General features: G+C 39.0%; 2 protein-coding genes across 3 annotated transcripts in view; one reads left to right on the forward strand and one right to left on the reverse strand.

Moving 5' to 3' along the window:
• LOC139471598 (putative nuclear envelope pore membrane protein POM 121B) overlaps positions 1-8,373 on the reverse strand; it is a 28,705-nt gene extending 20,332 nt beyond the window's left edge. Inside the window, exons 1-6 of the mRNA XM_071253977.1 lie at positions 7,736-8,373; positions 5,334-5,567; positions 4,098-4,181; positions 3,507-3,578; positions 1,640-1,892; positions 847-962 (exon numbers count right to left, since the gene is read on the reverse strand). Of these exons, the coding sequence (XP_071110078.1) occupies positions 847-962; positions 1,640-1,892; positions 3,507-3,578; positions 4,098-4,181; positions 5,334-5,567; positions 7,736-8,346 (1,370 nt within the window). The 5' untranslated portion in view covers positions 8,347-8,373. The remainder of the gene's footprint in view (positions 1-846; positions 963-1,639; positions 1,893-3,506; positions 3,579-4,097; positions 4,182-5,333; positions 5,568-7,735) is intronic.
• A 245-nt stretch (positions 8,374-8,618) lies between these two features.
• Positions 8,619-12,533, forward strand: part of LOC139471593 (condensin complex subunit 1-like) — a 36,894-nt gene continuing 32,979 nt past the window's right edge. Inside the window, exons 1-3 of one of the 2 annotated variants that reach the window (XM_071253971.1) lie at positions 8,619-8,647; positions 8,946-9,075; positions 10,550-10,622. In XM_071253971.1, coding sequence (XP_071110072.1) covers positions 8,961-9,075; positions 10,550-10,622 — 188 coding nt within the window. In that variant the 5' untranslated portion in view covers positions 8,619-8,647; positions 8,946-8,960. Of the gene's footprint in view, positions 8,671-8,945; positions 9,076-10,549; positions 10,623-12,533 lie in introns of both variants that reach the window. The other variant, XM_071253970.1, reaches the window with a different exon arrangement.

The following is a 12,533-nucleotide window of genomic DNA, read 5'->3' on the forward strand; positions in this document are numbered from 1 at the left end:
ACGTTTAGTGCATTGGCAACGTCACATTGTGAATAGCCAGCATCAAGCATTCCAATACATCTGCCCAGTTGTTCTGTCGTCAGGCGACGCCTTACACGTTGAGGGGGCATTGCGTAGATAAACGTAGTGTAAACACTCAGTTGAGTTTACAGTTTCAGAATGCATCAGACACCGTTGCCTGATTGGAAATCGTGCAATGGTAGCAAATGAACTGTGATGTGAAAGGCATTTCCCATGGCATGAAATGCACGTGCACGTGTGTTGGAGACGTTTTTGATTTCACTTGAACACAATATTGCCAGTTATGCAGTTATTTTGTTTTTTTATTAAGAAAAATATCTACGATCCTTATCCAATTTTGAGTAGTATATGTTAGTACTTCTCAGAGACATTCATGCAAAGTTTCAGCTTCATATGCACGTAGTTTCAGAGGAGATGCAAAAGTTTTCAATGAACTGACGGATGTGCCACGATATAAGCTCACTTTTTCAACATTATTTCCTTTTGTTTTTCACAAACAATGAGTTAATTTGAGTCTGGCTCCAAATCTACCATAATAAGATTCTGGTATGACTAAGGGAGGCAAAAAAATCCCAGCAGTTTCATAAACAACTAGGCCACCCATGTCCACTCCCCTTATACCCCTGAATTAATGCAAGGTTGGTCAAAATAAGCACTATTTGAAATTAAGGGAGGTCCTGGGGTCTGACAGGTCTTTTCCTCAAATATTTTAATGTGAGGACCCAAAATCTTCAACTTGTAACATTAGGCCTATGACAGACATGTTGACTTTTATGCATATTTTCAAACACTGCATAAGTGATGATCAGTGAAAGTGTCACCTACTCTGACTGAGGGACATCATTTGTGGGGGCAGGCGACTGGTCAGGAGCTCGCCGCTTGGTCTGTGGAAATTCTGCATCTAGATGGGACAGGGGAGTCTTACTCTTTGCTTCAATTCTCTGCAACATGAAAATAATACTTCATGACAACACCTTCCAAACAATACAGAAATATACAGTAAGAAGATCTGTCACAAATGATATACTGTTAATAAAACAGAGGGAAAGAAGATGATGATGCATGAGGGAAATCATTGTAGCCATCCTTCAGAGACAACAACCAGAGTTTGTCTGCTGTGTTTAAAGTCCATTGGAACAATCATTCAGAAACATAGTGCATGAGGGGACCATGATTATCCATGATTATTATGTTTTTGCCAGCTTTACTTTCTTGCTTTTTAACAAAGGAACTGAATATCCATAACAAGGTTGAACATGAAGATACCCTGACCAATATCCTTTATCTCTCAGAAAGAAGGAGACATCAAAGCAAAGCCAGTCTTAATCATCCTGTACAGACTCCACCCAGAAGCAACTATACACAGCTTATTGAGGCAACTGACCCTCCTGCTATGCTGGACAAACAGATGCCCGGACTCCTATCCCTAACACCCAGCACCAGACAATCAAGGAAGAGCCAACCATAATCTTCTTGTACACGCACCTCCCAGATGAAACGATAACTTATTGAGGCACATGATACCACAGAGCCACTAGTACCAGAATGGAGATTGAAATCTAGCTATGCTGGACAAACAGAACCCCGACATTCGACCTGTATCTTCCTGTACACGCACCTCCTTGATTAGAATCTTCCTGCTGGAACTGAGTGAGCTGGTAATGGGGTTGTTGCGAGTGTTCTTCTGTCGCTTGGCGAGGCTGACATCCTGCTCTGCCTCCTCCATGGCCTCCCTGCTTGGAGCTGATGGCCGCTTCAGACTGACCTCATCCAGCTGCATCATCACATTCTTGTCTGATAAGTCAGGGAGGTGATCCGGCATGGGAGGCAGGGATGCAGAGGAAGCTGTGGACTGGCTACTTTCCTGCCGCCTGCAACAAAGACAAAACTTAGCATCATCTATTTTGTATTTGTTTTATTTATCACACGTAACATAGGATACATAGAAGAGCACACAGATGGGTGAATTTATGAAACTATCCCAGCTGACCCTATCATACAGTGAAGCAGTTGACTTTCACATTATGTGAAGACTTTTATCACTATGGGGAAACACACAAGCTCAGGTACGTAATGAAACTTACTCCTGTTTTTCAGCTCTAGCTTGAATAATGAAAGCTTTCAGCAAAGGATCAGAAGGAATCCTTTAACATGGGGTAGATTGTTTCTCACTTGGGTCTAATATTCTCTCTGGGTATGGTGCTGACAGACCAAGGCTCAAATCAAGACTAACCTGGAACTCTGCTGTCCAGATAAGCTGAGTATTTGCGTAAGATGTGTAAAATAGGTCACCATTACCAAACTAATCGTAAGATGCATGTGAACAAATACATAACAAGAGTGCTCTGAGAGAACAACATTCCCCGCATGAATTTTTTTAACGAGTCAAATGAAGCTCCGTAAAACAGGGGCAGTAACTCTGTCAAAATTTGTCAAAATTAAACAGGACTGTGATATGCTTATCATTAACATATCAACATCTTGTGTGTAGAGTGTCGGGGATATTCTTTGGATACTGTAGTTGATTTCACAAGCTTAATACCCTCTCTCACAATTAGGCAAATGAAGCTCTGTAAAACAGGGGCAGTAACTCTGTCAAAATTGGTCGAAATGAAACGGGACTGCGATATGCGTATCATCAACATGTCGAGACATCTTGTAAGTAGAGTTTCAGGGATATTCTCTGGATACTGTATGAGGAATTGACTTCACAAGCTTAGTATCCTCTGTGGGACGGACAGACAGACAGACTGACGGACGGACTGCGCCATGACATAATCCCCCTTCGGCCATTCTGGCCCGGCGGGGGATAAAAAACTAAAGGTTGCCTTTCCCATATTCTTTACAGATCTGCATAACCTATACATTAACGCAACTACTGTGAATAATGTACAAAGGTCATTGTAACGTACTCAAGGGTTAAAACATCATTTGGAGCCCTGGGAACTATAACCAGAGAATCTTTTAACATGGAACAGACAGTTTCTCACTAGCATCTTATATTCTCTCTGGTTATGGTGCTGACAAGCCAGGTTTCTAATCAAGACAAACCTGGAACCACAACCAGAGTATTCTCTTCAATTCCAAACTAAGTGCCCTTGGCAACAAATTGGTGAACTATTATTTATGGGATTTACAAAAAATTATAGACCTAAATTCAGAGGTATTTAAACACTGAAATTTAACATTCTAGTAGATATAACATAAGTTATACCTGTTACATCATGAAACAGGAAATGTTATTTTCAATTTGGAAATTTTGACTGACATTTGCTGCAGTCTTGGGGCTATATATTGACCTCAGAGCAGATCTAGATAAAACCCTGTCCATCCAATAATAAGAGGATGAAGGAAGCTAAGGGACACAACTTTGCACAGTGAGCTTGAGAAGGGGTTTACACCTCAAAAGCAATATTTCCAGCCATCTGTAATCCTGACAAGTACGGTAAGTTTCATCAAAGCGAGATCCTACTACTCTGCATCACCTTCTCTTGGCATGTTGACCTGACTCTTCAAAAAGTGTGTCTTCTTCTACTGCAACAACAAGTGATCTTTTCCTGGAATAGCAAAACACGAATTGTCATTGTTAGTTATAGGAAGGCAACAGTACACTTAACATCATCAATGTACCAATCATTCAGCGCAGATAGCATGCATTGTCTAGAGGTGAAGACAGGACGCTGATTCGCAAAGCTGTCTTAGTGATTGTTGTAAAGGTCAATTCTCAAAGCTGTCTGAGCATGTAGCACTAAGTAACTTTAGGTTTATGACAAAAAATAAGACAGGTAAGATGGCGGACAACAGACAGCATTTTAAAGAAACTTATCAGAAGATTGCCACAATTATTTATTCAACTTGCATAATGTTCAACTGCTTATTACTTGTCCTTGTGATTTTCACTATTCTTGGAATAGCATTGTTATCGCACGCTGCAGTCTGAAATAATACCGTAAATAATATCAGTTGAATGATCTCTCTGTGTATCATTGTTTGAGTTGAACATTGTTCTATCTACAATATAAGCAGTGCACAGAATCCCCCCACCCCAATGCTGGCTTAATGCTTCAACAAATTACCTTCTTTCCCGGAGTGCATTGACCACAGCTTGCGTGTCCACTGGCTTTGGTGTGTTGTCAGATCTCTCTTTCAATGGCATTACACTGTGAACAGAAGCAAAAACAGATCTGAAGAGTGCTAAAAATGAGGAGAGAGATGGAAGGAGGAAGACACAAAGCCAGAAATTCTTTTCCAACTACTGATCCAGTTGAGCTGATGACAAAAGCTGGTTAGTTTGCTAAAATTCCATTCTTCCTCTCAGCTCTACAGTACTGGTACTTTTCAGGTTAGCATCTCTCATTGCATTTATCATGTTTATGTTTTATTACTTGAAAATGCTGAACACAACAATATTTGATAGTGATCAGTATTTATAAAAAAACACAGGTCCTGGCAACTTTTCACCAGTCCTGAAATTCAATAATTTATATAGAATATTAAATGAGCTCCCGTGTAATATCAATCTTATGAAATGAGTTCTGGTATCTCTGTTGTCACTGAGCACCTCTACTCAAGCTTAATACTTGCCAGGGATACACGGATTGAACTGAAGTCACATATTAGGATGCACACTGTCCATAACGTCAACATTGGGATTTCCCTTTTGTGACTAAATTCATCTATTCACATCTATGAACCCAGCATAAATATAAAAGACTAAGCATGCTGTGGGTGAAAGGTTGGTTGGTTGGTTATTTGTTGTTCAACGCTGCACTCAACAATATTACAGCTTTATGATTGCGGTCTGGAAAAAAATCAAGTCTGGACCGGCAATATAATAACTGACATCATGAGCATTGATCCACGCAATTGGGATATGATAACATGCATTAAACCAAGTCAGTGAGTCAAACCAATCGATCCTGTTTGTCGCCTCTTACGACAAGCATAATCGACTTTTATGGCAAGCATGGGTTACTGAAGACCTATTCTAACCCAGGTCTTCATTGGTGGAGGGTGAAAGGATACATTGAAACTCCGATGCACCCTGTATGTGGCCTTTAATATGATACATTAAAATACGGGTCTGTACTGTGATACATATTTTTCACTCACTAAACAAAAAACAGTTTATGGTCGTTTCGTTCTTACTTGAGATCTGTACCGTATCATGACACGTATCGCATAAAGTGTATTGAAATAAAACAAATTGTATCACGGTTCTTCTTTATCAATTTAACCCTATAAATGACAAAGTTGTGCAAACATGGTAAAGACAAATATTTCCTGTCAATGCCTTAGAACTGTTGGTTTACCTTGGGGAGATAACTCTGTGTGGATCAGGTGGAGCTACCCGTACAGTGTTTTGGTGTTTGAAGGAATTGATGTCAGCTTTATACAGGGAATGTCGATCTCTCCTGCCAAAGCGTACCCATGGCAGCACTCCAGGCGATGAATCTACAGGATGTGTTGGCGTGAAGTGGAACGTGTTGGCTCGTCTGACTGGTCGGCTTCGACTGCCACTAGCTAGTGGGGAATTCACATCAGGGCTAAAACATGTAAATAAAAGAGTAGATCACTAGATTACCTGATATATGTGGATTTAAAAAAAAATGATTACCAGTTTATAGACAAATCAACTGAATGAGCACAGGTGACCAGTTTTTATGAGAATCCGTCGGATGCGAACTCACGACCTTCGGATTGTTAGCGACAAGTGACAACACAGGGTGATTTCGCATTTGAATCAGTACTGACTTAATATAGCAGGTGAAAGTGGTTTGTGTGATGTTCCAGGACAGTTTCCAATTCAAGTAGCTAAAACTCAACCATTTCACCCTGCTTCTCGACATTTTTGTGTGAAGAATATAAGGAGCCGCTATAGAATCTATAATCACCACTAAACGGGTACCTAATGATTGAAAGGGATGAGAGAGATCGTAAAGGGGATCCAACATGTGTCCAAGGGCTAAGGATAAAGTACCCTAACCCCGCGACATTTGGATGTGTTCAGTACCAATATAATATACCAAATAACTGAATTCCTGTGCATAATAATGAAAAATAATGAATCGAAAAATTAATATATGCATATCAGTTCCCATTTATAATCATTTTAGCTACTTGAATAAAGAAAAAGAAACAACTAAAATATATTGAAAATAAAAATACTTTCACAAACTAGTTTACTATAAATTGTACCGCCGCTGGCTATATTCAGTGAACAAATATTCAAAATTCTCAATTGGGCTTATTCAATGACATTGCGTGTAGAGATGACAGATCACTGGGCAATGCTGGCAGGAGCTTATGCACACCTGATGACCCCTGACGTCACAGTGCATTGTTTCATCAGAGTGACCAGACAGCAAAATACTACAAATTATGTCGTACGGTACTGTGACATGTTTGAAAAGTTTGTGGAACTGTATTCTAAAGGTAGGCCCATGGAAAGACTTGTTTATTTTCCCCAAGACTAATCACGCTTATAATCTCAGAAAAAATCACAAGTCTGAAAAAGGGCTGTTGACTCGTTAATAAACTCAAGGAGTTTACCAGTAATGCTAAGGGAAATTACAAATAAGAGCAGAATCAGACAAAGGAATGCTCCATTATATTCTTTTTCAATCATTTCATTATTACCCTTCACAATCCTCTTAAACATGGTAAACTATAGGGGAAAATGAAGATACTGATTCTGCCTCATCATCATGATCATCGAAAAAAGAATGTAGGTTGTAATCTACAAGAAAAGGTTTGCTTTCAATTGTGCTACTGCAATCGTCTTGAAATAAGAGTAAACATAATGAATAAAGTTACATCAAGACTAAGACTAAACCACAGTGCAGCTGTACCAGCGGTAGAAATTGGCACTAATCCTATAGTCCTTGCCAAACTTTTATAAGGGTTTTGCTCTATGTTCAGTGCCGTACCCAGCCGGGCCCCCCCCCCCCCCCACCCTCCCTGGATTTTTTTATAGAAAAGTTTTATTTGAATCATGAAAATACAACTTGGGAACAAGTGATATTACTACAAATATTTGCCCCCCCCCCCCCCCCCCCCCTCCTCCCCATCAAAAAAAGGTTAACTAGGGACTTGATGTAAAAAAAGGTAACTAAGGCCTTGATGTTATCATTATAAGGACTGGTGGACTAAAACTGTTAGTTTCTACCGCTGTGTACCCGTCTATTCTGCCTCAGAATTCCCACAAGTTCAATGCAATGTAGGGCAACAATGCAGTTTACCGGGTGCAGCCCGAGCTCTACCATCCTCTCAATTACTGCGCTATAGTGCCATCGCTGTCTTGTTATACCGTTACCGTGCCTCACGCTCTGGTCACTCTCGCTTCACGATCCAACACCCGTTTTCGGTCTTAGGGAAACTTACACATCTTTACAATCAAACACCCATTCTCTGTCTTAGGGAAACTTACACATCTTTACGATCAAACACCCGTTCTCGGTCTTAGAGAAACTAAAGGGATTCTAATGACCCGTTAAACGAGCACTGATTACATGTGATAGCGCATGTGGTCCAGTGGTAGAGCGTCGGCTAATTAACGCTTTAATTCGCAGAGCCGGTGAGCTGGCGAAGCGCGTTCGAGCCCCCACAGCGCTAATTGGAACTGAAAAAGTGCGGCCGGTAGAGCATGTAGAGTGCACTACTCCCCAATGTAGACAAATTTAAGCATTAAGCTAAATGGTAATGTAACACATACCTGAAAGTGTCATTATGTCCAGAAGTGTTTCCTACAGCTCTTTTAATCATGGGCATCAATGGAGTAGACAGCAATGGACCAGATGCGTTCAACACTGACACACTTGTATTTAAATCTCCAGTTGATACATTTCCACTTAGACCCCTCTTCGGCGATTTAGGAGATGACACAGATATTGGGGCTGGTGAATTCAGTGCGTTAGATCTTTCTTTTTGCTTACTACTCTGTCCAAATTTTGAATTTTTTGTTCGCCTGGCAAACTTTGATCTGGTCACTTGTCGCGATCCTGATGTTTGGCCATCTTTTCCCTTCCACAACCATTGCAAGGGATTCCAACTGTCAAACATGTTTGGACTTTTGTATCTGAATAAAGGTTTATGAAGAACAGTGCTGATATATCTTGTGCTCAGTCTGATCTGTTCAGCGGCCCGTTCCAGGTGCTCTGAAAGTCTTACCGGAAGAAGACCGGTCCATTCTCTACCCTCGACCAATAAAAACACGCATAAAACAGTCAAAATATATAAAAACAACGTTGTTTTAAAACCAAACACAATACATGATAACAATGTTAAGAAAACAACAGATAAAACAGGAGAAAAATTTAAAGACATTATTCATAAAACTTTCACATTCTCCCGGTGCGTTCGACACGAGAGTATCCGGTAGGACAACAGTAAACAACGGTGAATTCGTAAATTGGTGGAAAATAAAGGTAAAATTTCTTACAATTGTTTACACTTAATTTGTAATTATACTTTCATATACAGTATACAAAGCAAAAGATTCCACCTAAATATTTATTTATTTTGCAGGATGATTAATCTAAAACTCTCCGCATTTCTAGATTTAGGAACATCTGATTGGCCAACATCGTGCACTGACACTCTCGGGCGCACTTTTCAAACCCGGAAGGTACAAAGACGAGAAACATTATCGTAAATATTGAACTTTGGCTTCTCCATGTGGGTTATAAATCGCATCGATGCAATTTTGAATTTAAGCTCGTAATGAAAACCATTTTCAGGATTTAGGTTCATGCGATAATTGTTGATTGACCATGTTGATAGACAATCTTGACAGTAGCCCTAAGATGTTATTTTCCATACATTTGAAGTTTTTTCCATACACACGATGCATGATCAACACAGTCTTATTCGTTTGTACCTGTTGATGTCAATGGCAGTAGATTGAGCATTACATGATGTTCCAGGCGACAAATTACAAGATGTTTGAATTCCAAATCCCCGTGTCTCGAGACGACTTGCTGACCAAAACAAGTGTCAACCAATACGCCGTGGAAGAGATCCTGACACACAGACTAGTTCAAGGAGCTCTTCAAGGTATGTGACGCTGGGACACCAAGCGGTCAATGTGTTTTAACGAGCAATTTGAATGTTATGGTGCGATTATTATGAAAACAATTCCAGTATCGAGAAAAATGTCAGCCTCTCGATCTGTATCAACAACACTCATTACAGTTGACCCACTGTTGATGTTTGTGATAACTCCGTGTTATCTCTACAAAGATTCATGTCAGCATGACCATCTTTCTATCACTTAGGATTGCCCTGAAGCAAAAGACAATGTAACACAACATCTTGACAGACACATTGTCAAGATAGATGAGCATAGTTTTAGTTTCCATTATCTGTAAGTCTTTTAGAAAAATGTGAAACCGCCCAAGGAAATCAGCATATTTGTGTTAAATAAATCAAAATAGCCCAAATAATTTCAGTTGACTTGCAGATGAATAAGCATGAAAAAGTGAGAAAAAAACCCAATAGTATTACAACGCTGTTCATAATTTACCCGTATCCCCTTTTCAGCTTGCCTACCCAAATATCTTTGCAATGTTTATACATTTATATTAACTGATCAAATGCAGGCATTAAACATTCATATACTTTTCTGCACTGCACTTTCTCACTGATTAAAACTGATACATATATCGCTGTTGTTACTTATGACACTTGGGAGGCATCACATGAAGAGAAAAAAAAGAAGTTACCTACAGCATTTTAAGCAGAATTATTGTTAAAATGTTTTAAAAGATAGTTTTAACAGTAACTTGATTGAGTCAGCTTGTTCGAACAGGGTACCTGACAAGTGTTGATTTCTATCCCTGGTCACAGGAACAATTTCAACATTGAAAGCTGTCCTCACATGCACAAACATACAATGTAGAAGGTTTCAAGGGCTGGGACGGGTAACTCGGGTTCCTAGATCGGGTGGGTCCTGAGCAGTGAAACTTGGTTAGTTAAATGAAACATTGTATAATATTGTAACAATAAAAATATCAATCATGGTTACTCCCCTCAACACAGCTGTATTTTTTAAAAATACCCTGTCTATTATTCACGGAAGAAAATGGTATTTATTGATGATCTGAATGTGAAGAATGTTGTCGTTGAATGTAATTGGAAGTAAATTTGGAGTCATCCCAGCCCTAAAGGAATCCTATGATTGTGACTTCCAATCCCAGATTCACCATTGTTGTCGTCTACAGTGCCGAAATTCACTGGGCAGAGTTGCCTCCTTTGGACTCATCAGAATCTTATGATTTTAGTTTTGAATCCCTGTTCGCCGCAGTTATGTTTCCAGGTTTGTCAGCACCAGACCCAAAGTGGTAGACATCTGAGACCTGCATCACTTCAGGCTTTCCTCCCACATTATACTGACACGCTGAGATATAACTGGAATACTGTTCAAAGTGGCGTTAAACCCAACTCACTTTCTCACACCCAATGATATGTATTATTATCCTTCATCAGATATGTAATTTGTAAAACTTTTTTTTTTTTCTCCAAATTTCAGATTTCAAATATGCCACCCGATCCAACAGTTTTGCCGTTATTGATAATTTTGACTCACTCTTCAGCATCTTGTGGTTAGTATTCAGTTACTTACATGTTCAGCTTGAGAATTGTTACTTAATATCAGTACAACATGTAGATGAATTTAGCCAGTCGTTCCAAGCTTGATTCTTGTAAAATGTCTTTCTTTTCAGTAAACTCAGTTATATAAGTCCATACATTAAAGGGGCACTGATCTAACGCAATTCCCCGGGACTGGTTGTTGCCTTTGTTATTGTTTTTTCCCAGTGAGTACCCGGATGTATAGCAGAAATCTAGACTAGTTCGCGACCTCTGCTGCACCTTTCGTAAGCGCATTAGTCACGTTTATGGATACCGGTAGTAATAAGGGCGTATGGTCACATTGATCAACAAAATTAAATACAGTTTTCGAGATAATAAGGAAATGTAGGTATCTTTGGGGGTAGCATCGGTAATGGTGACGAAGTTTTGATAAGTCACTTGCTTGGTAATTTTGTGATTTTCGTTTACACTAATTTTACTTGCAACACGAAGTAAATATTTCACCTAAGCATTGCTTTTTTATAGTGTGTATATTTTTTTACTGTCAAAATGTGTAACATATTTATTAAACGTCTAAATATTTTACAAAGTGACTGAAAAACATTTCGTTGAAAAGTACATGTCTATGTTGTTTGGCTTCTAATCCTACATAATAATCTGTTGTGATGTTTGTAGGCCCTTTTGTTCGTCTTAATCAATCTGGACAGATTTCTTAGTCAAAATGGCTGAAATATTTACACATTTTATAAATTGCCTGAGAGAATCACATTTTACAAATTGACGGTAATATATACACGCTTACAAAGGAAAAGACCGGAGAAAACAACATCTATAGAAACATAGAGAAACAAGAACGAATCGGTTCAAATGAAGGAAAACAAAATGCAAATACCATAATTACAACCCACCAAATTTATGTGTATAAATTTTAAGCAGCTTCCTTGTTCGAGGAATGTATCCGTGATTATCCAAACAAAGGAACAATATCCCACTCGTCTGCAGCTGTACAAAGAAACTTATTCGATGTCACATGTCTCTGTAACAATCAAATATTTTTAAAAATATATATCGTTTCGGGATATTATAACCCGTGTTCGTTTCTCAACTGATCACTTGGATTGTTTCAGGTGTTTCACATAGGTGTCAAGTCTTAAAGGGTCGGCTGAAAAAGCCCACGTGACAACTATTTTCATAACGTCCACGGTTCCATTGAGTGACAGATAACAATGATCAATCAATCAACGTATTATCAGTTATCCCTTTGAACAAAGTATGTTGTTTTAACATCGGCACTTCACGCCATGATATGAGTGTATTCCCTTTGTTTTAGTAAACCTAGACATGTAAACACTCACTTTTGACATATCCACTGTGCAAGATAACAGTGATTAATCAATCAACGTATTTTCTGTTAATCCTTTGATGACCAGGAACGATCCGTTGATATACAAAAAAAGTAAATGAACTGATCATTCATCTCTTGCTTGGCTGCCACGTGCATATTACATAACACACATTTCACCTCACTTCCAATCTGGATTTAGATTGAATAATTACCCCAGACACAATAAATGCCAAATTGGAACCTTTGTCAGGTAATCTAAGTGGTGCTACCACTAATTGTACCTGAAATAAATTCATTAACTGAGCATCAAGGGAATGACGACAAATACACAAGTGTAGGGTTAGACGAGAAAACGTGGATAACAACAAGGGAGTAGTAATCGTATTATCGACGCAATCCAAAACCCGAAAATTCTTTCACTGCATGGACACTTTTTTTAGTATTAAACTATAATCATCTGGGGTTATTTCCAAATTACGACATCCGATGAGCTCCGCTGTTCTCTTTGTCTCTTTGTTTGGGCCGAAGAAATTAATTAACATGCGCCTTTTGTCGAAATCTTTATAGATCACAGTTA

This window comes from Haliotis cracherodii, unplaced genomic scaffold, assembly GCF_022045235.1.
Source record: "Haliotis cracherodii isolate W230 unplaced genomic scaffold, xgHalCrac1.p SCAF_23, whole genome shotgun sequence".
Lineage (NCBI taxonomy): Eukaryota > Metazoa > Mollusca > Gastropoda > Lepetellida > Haliotidae > Haliotis > Haliotis cracherodii.